This window comes from Oncorhynchus mykiss, chromosome 8 (assembly GCF_057628025.1).
Source record: "Oncorhynchus mykiss isolate SJ-2025 chromosome 8, ASM5762802v1, whole genome shotgun sequence".
NCBI lineage: Eukaryota > Metazoa > Chordata > Actinopteri > Salmoniformes > Salmonidae > Oncorhynchus > Oncorhynchus mykiss.
Window position 1 is genome coordinate 80,053,804 of NC_143029.1, and position 16,690 is coordinate 80,070,493.

At 42.8% G+C, this 16,690-nt stretch overlaps 1 protein-coding gene across 2 annotated transcripts in view; it reads left to right on the plus strand.

Moving 5' to 3' along the window:
* Window positions 1-5,232, plus strand: part of LOC110530995 (protein unc-13 homolog A) — a 120,336-nt gene extending 115,104 nt beyond the window's left edge. For both annotated transcript variants that reach the window (XM_036986346.2, XM_090182727.1), the window contains 7 exons: window positions 1,611-1,667; window positions 2,286-2,366; window positions 2,556-2,703; window positions 3,227-3,283; window positions 3,921-4,013; window positions 4,333-4,492; window positions 4,577-5,232. In XM_036986346.2, the coding sequence (XP_036842241.2) occupies window positions 1,611-1,667; window positions 2,286-2,366; window positions 2,556-2,703; window positions 3,227-3,283; window positions 3,921-4,013; window positions 4,333-4,492; window positions 4,577-4,868 (888 nt within the window). In that variant the 3' untranslated portion in view covers window positions 4,869-5,232. The remainder of the gene's footprint in view (window positions 1-1,610; window positions 1,668-2,285; window positions 2,367-2,555; window positions 2,704-3,226; window positions 3,284-3,920; window positions 4,014-4,332; window positions 4,493-4,576) is intronic.
* The last annotated feature ends 11,458 nt before the right edge of the window (window positions 5,233-16,690 follow it).

The window sequence follows — 16,690 nt, forward strand, 5'->3', positions numbered from 1 at the left end:
CTCCCCTCCTTAGTCCCCTTTCTCCTCTTCTTCCCCTCCTTAGTCCCCTTTCTCCTCTTCCTGTCCCCTTTCTCCTCTTCCTCCCCTATTTAGTCCCCTTTCTCCTCTTCCTGTCCCCTTTCTCCTCTTCCTCCCCTCTTTAGTCCCCTTTCTCCTCTTCCTCCCCTCCTTAGTCCCCTTTCTCCTCTTCCTCCCCTCTTTAGTCCCCTTTCTCCTCTTCCTCCCCTCCTTAGTCCCCTTTCTCCTCTTCCTCCCCTCTTTATTCCCCTTTCTCCTCTTCCTCCCCTCCTTAGTCCCCTTTCTCCTCTTCCTCCCCTCTTTAGTCCCCTTTCTCCTCTTCCTCCCCTCTTTAGTCCCCTTTCTCCTCTTCCTCCCCTCTTTAGTCCCCTTTCTCCTCTTCCTCCCCTCCTTAGTCCCCTTTCTCCTCTTCCTCCCCTCCTTAGTCCCGTCTCCTCTTCCTCCCCTCCTTAGTCCCGTCTCCTCTTCCTCCCCTCCTTAGTCCCCTGGCTCCTCTTCCTCCCCTCTTTAGTCCCCTTTCTCCTCTTCCTCCCCTCCTTAGTCCCCTTTCTCCTCTTCCTCCCCTCCTTAGTCCCCTTTCTCCTCTTCTTCCCCTCCTTAGTCCCCTTTCTCCTCTTCCTGTCTCCTTTCTCCTCTTCCTCCCCTCTTTAGTCCCCTTTCTCCTCTTCCTGTCCCCTTTCTCCTCTTCCTCCCCTCTTTAGTCCCCTTTCTCCTCTTCCTCCCCTCCTTAGTCCCCTTTCTCCTCTTCCTCCCCTCTTTAGTCCCCTTTCTCCTCTTCCTCCCCTCCTTAGTCCCCTTTCTCCTCTTCCTCCCCTCCTTAGTCACCTTTCTCCTCTTCTTCCCCTCCTTAGTCCCCTTTCTCCTCTTCCTGTCCCCTTTCTCCTCTTCCTCCACTCTTTAGTCCCCTTTCTCCTCTTCCTCCCCTTCTTAGTCCTCTTTCTCCTCTTCCTCCCCTCTTTAGTCCCCTGTCTCCTCTTCCTCCCCTCTTTAGTCCCCTGTCTCCTCTTACCCCCTCCTTAGTCCCCTTTCTCCTCTTCCTCCCCTCTTTAGTCCCCTTTCTCCTCTTCCTCCCCTCCTTAGTCCCGTCTCCTCTTCCTCCCCTCCTTAGTCCTCTTTCTCCTCTTCCTCCGCTCTTTAGTCCCCTTTCTCCTCTTCCTCCCCTCCTTAGTCCCGTCTCCTCTTCCTCCCCTCCTTAGTCCTCTTTCTCCTCTTCCTCCCCTCCTTAGTCCCCTGTCTCATATTTTTCTCCTTGTTACGTTTTTCTTTTAGAAGGAAGGTGTCCTTCTACTACAGTGTTGCCTGTATGTTGAATGGATTGGAGGTTACCACACAATCCCGTACTGGATTTGAAACCTCTCCTGCATATGTCTTTTTCCCCATTCTTTATTGTGACATGTTTAACTACATGTATGTGTAATTTGTACTCTCCTCATCTTCCTCAAACAACTCTCCTCCTCCTCATGCTCCGCTCTCTGCACCACCTCCCCAACCCAATTCCCCCTCTTCTCTCACCACCATCATCCTTATCTCACTCACTCACTCTCACTCTCTCTCACTCACTCTCACTCTCACTCGCTCTCTCTCCATCACAGGGCACTCAGATGATCTTTAATGCAGCTAAGGAGTTGGGTCAGCTTTCTAAGCTCAAGGTAATGATGATGACACATTAGGATGAGTTCCTTTATGATGACGCATTAGGATGAGTTCCTTTATGATGACACATTAGGATGAGTTGCTTTATGATGACACATTAGGATGAGTTCCTTTATGATGAGGCATTAGGATGAGTTCCTTTATGATGACACATTAGGATGAGTTCCTTTATGATGACGCATTAGGATGAGTTCCTTTATGATGACACATTAGGATGAGTTCCTTTATGATGACGCATTAGGATGAGTTCCTTTATGATGACACATTAGGATGAGTTCCTTTATGATGACGCATTAGGATGAGTTCCTTTATGATGACACATTAGGATGAGTTCCTTTATGATGACGCATTAGGATGAGTTCCTTTATGATGACACATTAGGATGAGTTCCTTTATGATGACACATTAGGATGAGTTCCTTTATGATGACACATTAGGATGAGTTCCTTTATGATGACACATTAGGATGAGTTCCTTTATGATGACACATTAGGATGAGTTCCTTTCTTGATTTCTACAGCATGTTTCATATAAAATGCAGTCCTGGGGTGTATTGTGTCGTATTACCTACATTGTTACATTAACTCTGTTGTCTGTTTCCCGGTACACTGTAGGAGCACATTGTGAGAGAGGAGGCCAAGGCTCTCTCCCCTAAACAGTGTGCCATCATAGAGCTGGCATTGGACACCATTAAGGTACCGTATACTACATGTACAGTATGTATAATGTGTACTATGCAGTAAATAATAAGTCTGCTACTGTATGATGCTTCATAACTTGTTATAAGCATGTCCGAGCCTTTGGCATGTCTTATAACAAGGGTTATACTATGTTACATCTCTCTAAGGATAAATAACACTGCCTGTTGACCTCTGCCCCTGCAGCAATACTTCCATGCGGGTGGTGTGGGTCTGAAGAAGACATTCCTGGAGAAGAGTCCTGACCTGAAGTCTCTGCACTACGCCCTGTCCCTCTACACACAACACACTGACAAGCTCATCAGGAAGTTTGTCCTTTCACAAAACGCTCAGGGTACGTCACACCCTCTGTCTCTGTCTGTCTGGCTAGTGGTCAGGTTGGCTGTCTGGCTAGTGGTCAGGTTAGCTGTCTGGCTAGTGGTCAGGTTGGCTGTCTGGATAGTGGTCTGGTTGGCTGCCTGGCTAGTGGTCTGGTTGGCTGTCTGGCTAGTGGTCTGGTTGGCTGCCTGGCTAGTGGTCAGGTTAGCTGTCTGGCTAGTGGTCAGGTTGGCTGCCTGGCTAGTGGTCTGGTTGGCTGCCTGGCTAGTGGTCTGGTTGGCTGTCTGGCTAGTGGTATGGTTGGCTGTCTGGCTAGTGGTCTGGTTGGCTGTCTGGCTGGCTGTCTGTCTGGCTGGCTAGTAGCTGGCTGGCTGGCCCGTCTGTTTGGCTAGTGGGCTGGATGGTTGGCTGGCTCGCTGGCTGTGTGTGTGTCTATCTGCCTGTGTGTCTGATCTATTTTTTAATACTAAGTGTCATTGTGAAATGTGTTAAAAGAATACATCCTACTGAGGTGTCTTCTCTCCCTCTCTCTCTGCTAGTCCATGGAGGGAAGGGGGTCAGGTATACCCTCAACGAAGACACATTGCCAGAAAAGGGTAAGTGCCTGTGACCGTGCATACTCCCACCCACCCCTCAATTTCTTCCTCCCTCTCCTTCTCTCTACACCTATCCATTTTAAACAGGTGTTTTCAGGAGAATTACCCTCAATTAGTGAATTAGTCTTGTCTGCAATCCTGTAGCTTGATCTTAACCCTGGTATTAAACCTTGCTCAGCTAAGCCCTGCTCATCTCGTTACCAAGAGGTGTGTGTATATGTGTGTTTGTTTTAGTACCAATCATTCCGTTCCGAGCAGAACCCCTATTTTTTTCTAAACAGGTTCGATCCCCCAAAAAGTACCAATTCATAGAGCTGATTTTCCTTCATTTTTATAACTTGTGAAATCAACACCATTTTTACATTTAGCTCAGAACTATCCAAATGTGTCACACACACACACACACACACACACACACACACACACACACACACACACACACACACACACACACACACACACACACACACACACACACACACACACACACACACACACACACACACACACACACACACACACACACACACACACACACACACAGAGAGAGACTGCAGCCAGACTTGTCAGCCTGTCTTTGCTTCAATGTACATTAAACTAGCCTCTCACTGTCTGAAACACTCTTGACCTCTGGCAGGGTCGGGAGTGGAGGAGCCAATCGGAGAGGTGGTAATGCACGTGGAGATCTACACCCATCCCAACACTGGAGAACACAAGATCACAGTGAGAGGTGAGAGAGGAAGCGATGGAGGGAGGGGCTGAGGGGGAGGGGTGAAGGGGAGTGGGAGGGGGATGGAGGGGGAGGTGAACGGGAGTGCGTAAGGGTGATGATGGGCTTTACATGCGTTCTAATTGCACTAGAATTGAGCTTCTTTGAAATGCACTACAAACTAGCTACATGTCATCTCTGCTCATCTTCTTCAAACAACCCTCCTCATGCAACTCTTTCTGCACCTCTTTCCCAACCCTCTTCCCCTCCTCTCTCATCAACCTTCTCTCTCTCTCTCTCTCTCTCTCTCTCTCTCTCTCTCTCTCTCTCTCTCTCTCAGTGATTGCTGCTAATGACATTAAGTGGCAGACCCAGGGGATATTTCGTCCCTTCGTGGAGGTCTACATCATTGGTCCCCACCTCACTGACAAAAAGAGGAAGCACGCCACCAAGTCCAAGAATAACAGCTGGTCGCCCAAGTTCAACGAGACCTTCCAGTAGTGAGTATATCAGGTTTCTGTCTGATGGGGGGGGGTCTGTGTGTGTGTGCTATCTAACAAACCTCTCCTCTGTCTCCTATCTAGTTCCTTGGGCAGTGAGTTGGGTCCGGAGGGCTATGAGCTGCAGGTGTGTGTGAAGGACTACTGCTTCGCCAGGGAGGACCGTACAGTGGGCATGGCCCTGATGCAGTTGAAGGACATGGCCTCCCGGGGCAGCATGACATGCTGGCTCCCCCTGGGGAAGAGGGTCCACATGGACGAGACGGGCCTGACGGTACTGAGGATCCTGTCCCAACGCAACAACGACGACGTGGCCAAAGAGTTTGTCAAGCTCAAGTCAGACCAGCGTTCTGCCGAGGAGGGACGGGCGAGCTGAGAGGGAGAGTAGAGATGGGCCTAGTGATCAAGATACTGATTTAGATATACACACATACACACACACACACACACACACACACAGTTACTAATACAATACTGGCATGTTTATGTCATGTAAACACAGTCATGAACACACTAATCATCTCTAATCACATAATGATTATCAAATGTACACAAACACAGAGGTGACCAACAGTTCCTTTGAGCACCTGTCAATGAACCAATCAATTTATCAATCCATTTCTACTGCTCTCGCTCTCATTATCTCTCTTTCACTCTTGCATATTACACATTTTATATATATTTAATGCAGAAATGTGAGAAATAAATATCACCTGATGAGTTATGGTGGAGTTATAGAGACAGATGACTTTGCACTTTGACCTCTCGGCATGTTCAAGAGAGCAGCCCTAAACCCCAACTCTTACTTCTCCGTCTGTTCCTATTAGTCTGTCTGTGGGTTTATCAGTGTGTTATTCTCTTTCGCTCTCTTTCCTTTTCTCTATGTTGTGATCAGTCTTCCTGTCATGTGATGTGCTCTGGGTAGAAGTCGAACTCAGTGACAGATCTAGGATCAGCTTACACAGTTGTCCTGGCTTTCCCTGTTGGGGAGAGGGAAATGTAACATTGATCTTAGATCAGCGTCTGGGTGCAGCTTCATCCTACCTCGTGTGATGATGTACTTCCTGCATGTTGAACCCAATTCTCAGAACACTGTGATTAATTAGCTGATACCACGGCAACAGCTGTACAGACCCCGCCCCCACGGACACTTGACACCTTATACCTGTGTGCACGGTGCATATAACCTGGTATAATAAGGGTTAACATAATAATAACCTTTGGAACCATGAAGAAAACTACTATCCAGTAAAAACTAAGTGAGGAAAGAAGAATGTGCCGACGTTTGATATGAATGTGTATAAGACACGCCAGTCTTTCACATGGGTTGAGGTTAGCCTAGGTTTGGATCAGAGTTGTTGGATGTTAGCGTGTTTGGAACACACCATATGGCCATGTTGTATATAGACACTGAGATGGTGCCGCAGACCCAAACATGTACCTTTTGAAGATGGTCTGCTCTTTTTACAAACTCACCTACCCTAGCAATGGCCCTGGCCTGACATTACTATAAAGGAGTAATACTAGCCAATAGATGGTTGATTCAACCCCTCATAAACCCCCTTCTATGTTCCCTTGAAAGTGCACAAATACTGCAAAGGGCTACAGGACCAGCAGACATAGACATTACTGAAGGGACACACTGCCTGGTCACTTCTCCCGTCTGTGTCTGTGAGAATTGAATAAATATGTTTTCTGTGCTATGGGCCATAAGATAAAACTAACCCATAGGCCACTACATACAGTGAGCTCCAGAAGTATTGGGACAGAGACACATGTTGTTTTGGCTCTGGACTCCAGCACTTTGGATTTGTAACGATACAATGACTTTTCATTCAGAAACTTTTTGTACATAATCCCCCCATTTTAAGGGACCAAAAGTATTGGGTACAAATTCACTTATATGGGTATTAAAGTAGTTACAATTTCAGTATTTGGTCCCACATTCCTTGCACGTAATGATTACATCACGCTTGTGACTCTACAAATTTGTTGGATTCATTTGCATGTTTGCTTTGGTTGTGTTTCAGATTGCTACATGCTAACATCCCATGCTATTGTAAAGGTGAGAGGTTAGCATGTCTTGGGCGTGTGATATTGTGTGTCTAACTTTCTCACTCATCATTATTCACAATTAATTCAGGATTAGCCATCTAGCCATTAGCCATCTAGCCATTAGCCATCTAGCCATTAGCCATCTAGCCATTAGCCATCTAGCCATTAGCCATCTAGCCATTAGCCATCTAGCCATTAGCCATCTAGCCATTAGCCATCTAACCATTAGCCATCTAGCCATTAGCCATCTAGCCATTAGCCATCTAGCCATTAGCCATCTAGCCATTAGCCATAGCATCTATATTCATGTAGAAGTGTTTAGAAACATATTATATTCTTATTTACAATAAAAGTGACTCTAAAACGAAACAATACATTATTTACCAATCATTTCTATTGGGCACAAAATTATCTGAAACAACCAAAACAAACCGCAAATGGATCCCACAAGCTTGATGTAGACTTTGGGTACTAGGCATATGGGACCAAATACTACACTTTTGACTACTTTAATACATGTGAAAGTGAATTTGTCCCAATACTTTTTGTAATTTCTAAATGGTTCACCCGATATGGATGACAATATTTTAAAAGTAAAGTTGACAGTCTGCACTTTAACTTCATAGTCACTTGACAGTTCAGAGCCAAAACAACAACAAAATGTGTCACTGTCCCAATACTTTTGGAGCTCACTGTACACCATAAGGTCACTACAGAGCAACTGCATGGTTTCTCTGACTGCCTTTTCAATCATCTGATTCTGTGTTTTTAAGGCAATACCTATTTGTCTGTTTTGACAATTTGGCCCTGCATTTTTCTGAGGATAAGCTTTAGCCCGTTTTGAAGTATGGCTGTGTGTGTGTCTGTCTGTGTCCGTCTTTTCTGTCCTACCTGATTTCAGTGTTTATTTGTGGTATGTAGAGGCAAGCAATATAACCCCTAATCACTGGAAACTTGTGGCATGCCCAGGAATTCCAACTGCAATACCATGATCCAAGGAGTGGAATGCCAATCCCACATTTTCATTGGACCACTGAGTTGGAAATTCCCTGTTATAATGGACTCATCTCAATTTCCTTCTCATAGGACATGTGTGTGTTTTTCTTGGCATAGAGGGAAATAGTTTGGGAATACTGTACATTGGAGAGAATTAATTTCAGCTTACATTAAGATCTCTCCTATCTGCTGTTCAGTCAGCTCCTGGTCTGACTTTTCCAGAGGATGACTTTGCAAAGATTGTGATGAATGGACCAACTCAAATGGACCAGCTAGTGTTTTTCAAAGACTTGTGTTGACTAGTAGAAGTGTCAACGCCCAAGCCATCGTAGTATTTTAATAATATCACATCAAGCCATCGTAGTATTTTAATAATACCACATCAAGCCATCGTAGTATTTTAATAATATCACATCAAGCCATCGTAGTAGTTTAATAATACCACATCAAGCCATCGTAGTATTTTAATAATACCACATCAAGCCATCGTAGTAGTTTAATAATACCACATCAAGCCATCGTAGTATTTTAATAATACCACATCAAGCCATCGTAGTAGTTTAATAATACCACATCAAGCCATCGTAGTATTTTAATAATACCACATCAAGCCATCGTAGTATTTTAATAATACCACATCAAGCCATCGTAGTATTTTAATAATACCACATCAAGCCATCGTAGTAGTTTAATAATACCACATCAAGCCATCGTAGTATTTTAATAATACCACATCAAGCCATCGTAGTATTTTAATAATACCACATCAAGCCATCGTAGTAGTTTAATAATACCACATCAAGCCATCGTAGTAGTTTAATAATATCACATCAAGCCATCGTAGTATTTTAATAATACCACATCAAGCCATCGTAGTATTTTAATAATACCACATCAAGCCATCGTAGTAGTTTAATAATACCACATCAAGCCATCGTAGTAGTTTAATAATACCACATCAAGCCATCGTAGTATTTTAATAATACCACATCAAGCCATCGTAGTAGTTTAATAATATCACATCAAGCCATCGTAGTATTTTAATAATACCACATCAAGCCATCGTAGTAGTTTAATAATACCACATCAAGCCATCGTAGTATTTTAATAATACCACATCAAGCCATCGTAGTATTTTAATAATACCACATCAAGCCATCGTAGTAGTTTAATAATACCACATCAAGCCATCGTAGTATTTTAATAATACCACATCAAGCCATCGTAGTAGTTTAATAATATCACATCAAGCCATCGTAGTATTTTAATAATACCACATCAAGCCATCGTAGTAGTTTAATAATACCACATCAAGCCATCGTAGTAGTTTAATAATACCACATCAAGCCATCGTAGTATTTTAATAATACCACATCAAGCCATCGTAGTAGTTTAATAATACCACATCAAGCCATCGTAGTATTTTAATAATACCACATCAAGCCATCGTAGTAGTTTAATAATAACACATCAAGCCATCGTAGTATTTTAATAATACCACATCAAGCCATCGTAGTAGTTTAATAATACCACATCAAGCCATCGTAGTAGTTTAATAATACCACATCAAGCCATCGTAGTATTTTAATAATACCACATCAAGCCATCGTAGTAGTTTAATAATACCACATCAAGCCATCGTAGTAGTTTAATAATACCACATCAAGCCATCGTAGTATTTTAATAATACCACATCAAGCCATCGTAATAGTTTAATAATACCACATCAAGCCATCGTAGTAGTTTAATAATACCACATCAAGCCATCGTAGTAGTTTAATAATACCACATCAAGCCATCGTAGTATTTTAATAATACATCAAGCCATCGTAGTAGTTTAATAATACCACATCAAGCCATCGTAGTAGTTTAATAATACCACATCAAGCCATCGTAGTAGTTTAATAATACCACATCAAGCCATCGTAGTAGTTTAATAATACCACATCAAGCCATCGTAGTATTTTAATAATACCACATCAAGCCATCGTAGTAGTTTAATAATACCACATCAAGCCATCGTAGTAGTTTAATAATACCACATCAAGCCATCGTAGTATTTTAATAATACCACATCAAGCCATCGTAGTATTTTAATAATACCACATCAAGCCATCGTAGTAGTTTAATAATACCACATCAAGCCATCGTAGTATTTTAATAATACCACATCAAGCCATCGTAGTAGTTTAATAATATCACATCAAGCCATCGTAGTAGTTTAATAATATCACATCAAGCCATCGTAGTATTTTAATAATACCACATCAAGCCATCGTAGTAGTTTAATAATATCACATCAAGCCATCGTAGTATTTTAATAATACCACATCAAGCCATCGTAGTAGTTTAATAATACCACATCAAGCCATCGTAGTAGTTTAATAATACCACATCAAGCCATCGTAGTAGTTTAATAATACCACATCAAGCCATCGTAGTAGTTTAATAATACCACATCAAGCCATCGTAGTAGTTTAATAATACCACATCAAGCCATCGTAGTAGTTTAATAATACCACATCAAGCCATCGTAGTATTTTAATAATACCACATCAAGCCATCGTAGTATTTTAATAATACCACATCAAGCCATCGTAGTAGTTTAATAATACCACATCAAGCCATCGTAGTATTTTAATAATACCACATCAAGCCATCGTAGTAGTTTAATAATACCACATCAAGCCATCGTAGTATTTTAATAATACCACATCAAGCCATCGTAGTATTTTAATAATACCACATCAAGCCATCGTAGTATTTTAATAATACCACATCAAGCCATCGTAGTATTTTAATAATACCACATCAAGCCATCGTAGTAGTTTAATAATACCACATCAAGCCATCGTAGTATTTTAATAATACCACATCAAGCCATCGTAGTATTTTAATAATACCACATCAAGCCATCTATATATCAACCACCCACTCAGCACGTAAAGATCTGTCGATGTGCCCGTGAGCAAGGCACTTAAACCTAATTTGCTCCAGGGGCGCCCTACCCAACCCTTCCCGTTTTCAACTGTGGCTGACTGTAAAACAACACATCTCACTGGCTCTCTCCAGTGTGTCACAATATCGTTTTTTATTACTTTTCTTTTTGACAATGCAAATGCCATATGGGTGTTGGCACAAAATGCTTGTATTGTGATATTTGTGGTTGTTGTACATGAGTTTGAATCAACACTTTTCACAGCTAGAGAACAACATGGACTGTGTCATGTTGCATTGTGGAGGGAGAGCTAATACATTGTTCTTTTTTTGTTTTTATCTTCTGAGCTTCTGTTTAACCAAAGGCAAGGCTTCTGAATGTCATTTCACATCACATGATCATGACAGCTGACAGTACTGCTAGTGGCGCATCTGATAGTACATGTATGACTTAATTTAACTCCAAGAACCTGCTGTTTGTTACCACTCATAGAAAGACTGCACACACACGCACATATATACACACTAACATATGCGCAAGCACAAAAGGGCACACGTGAGATGACATGCATGCACGCCACCACATCTCCATGGAGACCAAGTGATGCCCACCCTGTGAATAAAAACAAACACCAGTGCATGAAGGGAAAATGAACTTTATCGTGCCAGCACGCGTCTCTTTGATGTTACCAATAATGGGATTTTCTCTCTTTTCATTTGAATACCTATGTAATGATAATGAATTATAACATTTTATTTTTTAAAAGGCTTGTGAATACATAAATATTTAACCAATATGAATGTAGCGTGTACACGGAATTCGCATGAGAGAATTATTTTCTACTGAGGATGTTTCTAATTTGTTTATTATCATTACGATTGATTGTTCTTTATCTAGAATGAAGGTGGGTTAGAATGCAGCCTGGTTGTGAACTGCTTCCTATTAAAAAGGCCATTTGTGTCCAACTGCAATTTTCTGTACTTTATTCTCTTCTCTATTAGAGCATATCTGACGCTCAGTGATCATGTAAAAAGACACTGGCCTTCCTATGTCCTACTAAATATATCTACTGTTTCCAGAAGCTGTCTGCTGGAAACTGCAGCTGCATCCCGTCTGAACGGGAGAGCTTTGGCAGTATGCACACCGCCCACCCCTATCGTTCATAGCCCATGGTTGATATCTACTGCCACCATGTGGTGGAATGAGAGATGACAATGTGCCCAACTTGAGATTTAAAAAAAAGGGATAGCTCACCCATATTTAAAAGCTACTCGTTTCATTACCTTGAAAGCAGTCTATGGACATTCATGCTTCAGTTTTGATAAACATAGCCCCTGTCCTCAATTTCCAAACCACCCCAAATAAGCATTCTTAAAATGGCACGAGTGTATTTAAAGGGCAACCCGTTTTCAAATGTTCATTCAGTACAGCACCATTCAATTGAACATTCTATTTTTCCTTTATTTAACTAGGCAAGTCAGTAAAGAACAAATTCTTATTTTCAATGACAGCCTAGGAACAGTGGGTTAACTGCCTGTTCAGGGGCAGAATGACACCCCTTTGTCAGCTCGGGGGATGGAACTTTCAACACACTAACCACTAGGTTACCCTGCCACCCCTGTTACACTATGCACTGAACGCAGCCCTGGTTGTTATTTCTGATAATTGCACCCACTGGTGTTCCAGGTCTGATTAGAGGGTAAGTTTAGACTGGCGGCCCAATTCGGATCGGTCAAAAGACCAATTAGTGAAATAAAAGACCAGAATTGGCTGCCTGTGTAAACACAGCCTGACTTGGTTGAAAGTGTGGAATGCAAGGTAACCTCCTACTAGTTACTACTCTAGTCAAATCACATTTTATTTGTCACATACAACAGGTGTAGGTAGACCTTACCGTGAAAATGATTACTAACAACCAACAATGCAGTTGAGAATATAAGAGTTAAGATTTACTTGAGTTCATTTGGTAAAGCATAAGGTGGTAGTCAATTATGTGGTCTGACCGTAAAGTAAGCTAAAGAGGTGAAAGAAAACGCAAACACAATAGGGTTATTGTTTTACAGTAAAAAAAGAAACCAAAAACAAGATTTTATTAAAGAAGCATAAAAAATAAAACTCTTGATACATTTCTCATAACCGTCAAGTCAGCTCAAATGATATGCGTATACAATTGTTCCGGCTCACGGTTAAAAGGTCCATAAACTTTCAAATAAAATATATTTCAATTTAAAAATTTCTTCAATAATTTTCTCATTTTGTTATAAAATTGGCTATATGTAGTACACAGGAAATAAAGGGGAAAACATGGTAAATTAAAAAATCATTTACAAGTAATAAAAAAAGGGTCACATTATTGTCTGGGATATTTAGGTAAGCAAATAAATTGTAAAAATAAAAATGTGTAAAAAGTTTCTCCCCTCTAATGCCTGATGGCTTGAAGACATGCATATGGTTAACTTACAAATAATTATACATGTTTTTAAAAACTACACTTAACTTCATTACTTAAGTCTGGTAACTTTTTTAAAAACGAGATCCCATTGATTGTATTCAGGGTATATACATACAAGTCAGGCCTGAAACCTTATTTGCTGATGTAACATTTTGGTTCTGCATACAAAAAGAATTAAAGCAAAATAGAAAGGCAGAGTTTCAGGGGGAGCGGCTTACCCAGATGGGCGTGGCGCTCTCTGGGCCCACCTCTTGTCACAAAAAGGTCAGAGGTCATTCCTTAACAAGCCTCTATAAACCCTGTTTTCAAACCTAAAGGAGAGGGGTGAGGTTAAGTTCAGAAAAAAAATTATCTGCAGAATATGAGAATATTCTGTACCTTTTAGCTGTTTGTTACTGTACATTACCATAACACTCTGGACCATGGGTAAAGAGTTTACTAGTGAAACAACCAGACCAGAACCTACACCAGAACCACCTGGCAAATTCAACTATGGACATTAAGTGACAGAAGTCATGGGCAGTTCTGGAAAAAAGAGGCCCTTTTAAAATTAGCCTCCACTTAACACTAAAGGAGACTCACACAAACACTCAGTCTAGCTGTTCCTTTAAAGACATGATCACGTCCTCTCCCCTGCACCTTACTTGTGTCTGCAGGAGCAGAGATAACTAAACGTTTGACATCAAGCCCAGCAGGGACAGGTTGCCAGTTTACACAGATCGATCGCTCTCATGTTGAGGGTAGAGAGAAAGAGACCACGGGGTGGTCAGGGTTGTACAGTTAATTCTTAAAAGAGGAGCAGGAGAGGGGACGCTGTGCCCCTGTGCTGCCCTAGATGGCCGTTCCTTTTTTCTAAAAACAGTATCTGTGTCAGTAGCAAGTTTGCACCAACGCACCATTAGAGTAGTCTTCAGTAAAATGGGAGTCCTCAGTGGCTACTAGCTGCACATCTGTAGACATGGAGGGCGTTTCAAGTTGGGGGAGATATTGTGCATCTAAATGAGGGTTGACTATTAGATTACGGATTAAGACGTCAAGCCGCTGTCCCCTTCACTTGGCTAGCTCTTTTAGAGTCACGCATCTTAGACACACAGAAGTGGATTGTTAAAAAGTAGCTTGGCTTCAGCTCTGCCTATACCATGTGAAGAGTGTTCATTCTCTTCAAATGCATATTTTCCTTCTCCCTCCCTGAAGGCAGTCACTGATCTGAAGTGACCTTATTGCTAGGAACACCTGTCCACACATGGTAGATCACTGAATAGTACCTCAAGGTGTGAGGGGAGAAAGGAAGGCTGCAGTTGAAAAGTATTGGAACAGAGCCTTCTGTTAATTTGTTCACAGACAATGGACGTTAATTAACAGGGTTGACCACTGAGACAGACCGGTACTAACAGGGTTGACCACTGAGAGACCGGTACCAACAGGGTTGACCACTGAGAAAGACCGGTACTAACAGGGTTGACCACTGAGACAGACCGGTACTAACAGGGTTGACCACTGAGAAAGACCGGTACTAACAGGGTTGACCACTGAGACAGACCGGTACTAACAGGGTTGACCACTGAGACAGACCGGTACTAACAGGGTTGACCACTGGGACAGACCGGTACTAACAGGGTTGACCACTGAGACAGACTGGTAGTAACAGGGTTGACCACTGAGACAGACCGGTACTAACAGGGTTGACCACTGTGACAGACCGGTACTAACAGGGTTGACCACTGAGACAGACCGGTACTAACAGGGTTGACCACTGAGACAGACCGGTACTAACAGGGTTGACCACTGAGACAGACTGGTACTAACAGGGTTGACCACTGAGACAGACCGGTAGTAACAGGGTTAACCACTGAGACAGACCGGTACTAACAGGGTTGACCACTGAGACAGACTGGTACTAACAGGGTTGACCACTGTGACAGACCGGTACTAACAGGGTTGACCACTGAGACAGACCGGTACTAACAGGGTTGACCACTGAGAAAGACCGGTACTAACAGGGTTGACCACTGAGACAGACCGGTACTAACAGGGTTGACCACTGAGACAGACCGGTAGTAACAGGTTTGACCACTGAGAAAGACCGGTACTAACAGGGTTGACCACTGAGACAGACTGGTACTAACAGGGTTGACCACTGAGACAGACCGGTAGTAACAGGTTTGACCACTGAGAAAGACCGGTACTAACAGGGTTGACCACTGAGACAGACTGGTACTAACAGGGTTGACCACTGAGACAGACCGGTACTAACAGGGTTGACCACTGAGACAGACTGGTACTAACAGGGTTGACCACTGAGACAGACCGGTACTAACAGGGTTGACCACTGAGAAAGACCGGTACTAACAGGGTTGACCACTGAGACAGACCGGTACTAACAGGGTTGACCACTGAGACAGACCGGTACTAACAGGGTTGACCACTGAGACAGACCGGTACTAACAGGGTTGACCACTGAGAAAGACCGGTACTAACAGGGTTGACCACTGAGACAGACCGGTACTAACAGGGTTGACCACTGAGACAGACCGGTAGTAACAGGGTTGACCACTGAGACAGACCGGTAGTAACAGGGTTGACCAAAAAAACAAGGTTGACTACTGTTCTATAGACGTAGACCGGAGAGAAAAGAACAAGCAACACATTCTGCAGCTGTTTGGGTTTGAACACATAGTGTCTGGAAGCCCTGGATGAAATAGCTACTAGCTGCCATATTGGATACATTTATTACTCTCGCTGTTGTCACCAATGAGAATGTTAAACACCTGAAAATGTAGTGTGTGTGCTCATAGGAAGCCCTGTGTTTAATCTGGTTTATCATGGCTTGTCTCATTCTATTAATACATCTGTATATGTTCAAAGGGCTACATACTACAACTGTGTACCGTACCAACAAAACCAACCTGTCCACATCATAGTTAAAAACACCATAGGAGAGAGGCAGTTGATGTGAACTTACTAGAAAGAAAATACACAGAAAACATATCTCCCAGGATGCCACTGCCGCATGGGCTGGGTGATCCGGGGTTAGACTAGGAGAAAAAGAGCTTAGCTGGGGGAGTTGAGGTGGGGGCTAAAAACGTTACAATGTGTCGCTCAAGGTTTGCAGTGCACAGAGATACGGCTCATTCTGACGCCCCTTAATACTGGGGACGGGCCGCCTCCTCTTAACCAAGATCCCTATTGGCAGAGACATTCCTGTGTGTGTGTGACATCACCAAGACCAATATACTCCTGTTGGACTTCAACACACATAGAGAGAGAGACACACAGACAGACAGAAAGAGAAAAAGAGAGACAGACAGACGAGAAGTCAGGGGCAGACCGGGCCACAGTTTACGGTGAAAAACCCAAAACCTTTCTAAAAAATATTTAGCTGTCCAAATCAGATAGAAGATCTGGGTGGACTGGGTTTAGTTTGTCATGTGGATGGCTAGGTGTCTACACTGAGCTCCACAAGGGGAAGAAAGAGGAATGGAGCCCAAAACAAGACATGTTTGTTTCAATTACACATTCTGTTGTCAGCTGAGCATTCGACGTGGAATACAACAGTAGGGTTTAATACAAGGCTCGGCTTCATTCAATCGAACCAGAAACAAAGCCCAACTCTGGAACTATTGAAGGAGAGAGGGGAGGGTAGATAGGAAGAGAGGGTTTGAGAGAAAGACAGACCAACGGGGACTGAGTAACTGACCTATGGCATTACTACTTCCTTAAATAACTTAAAACTATTATATTATTCCTATACTGGTCA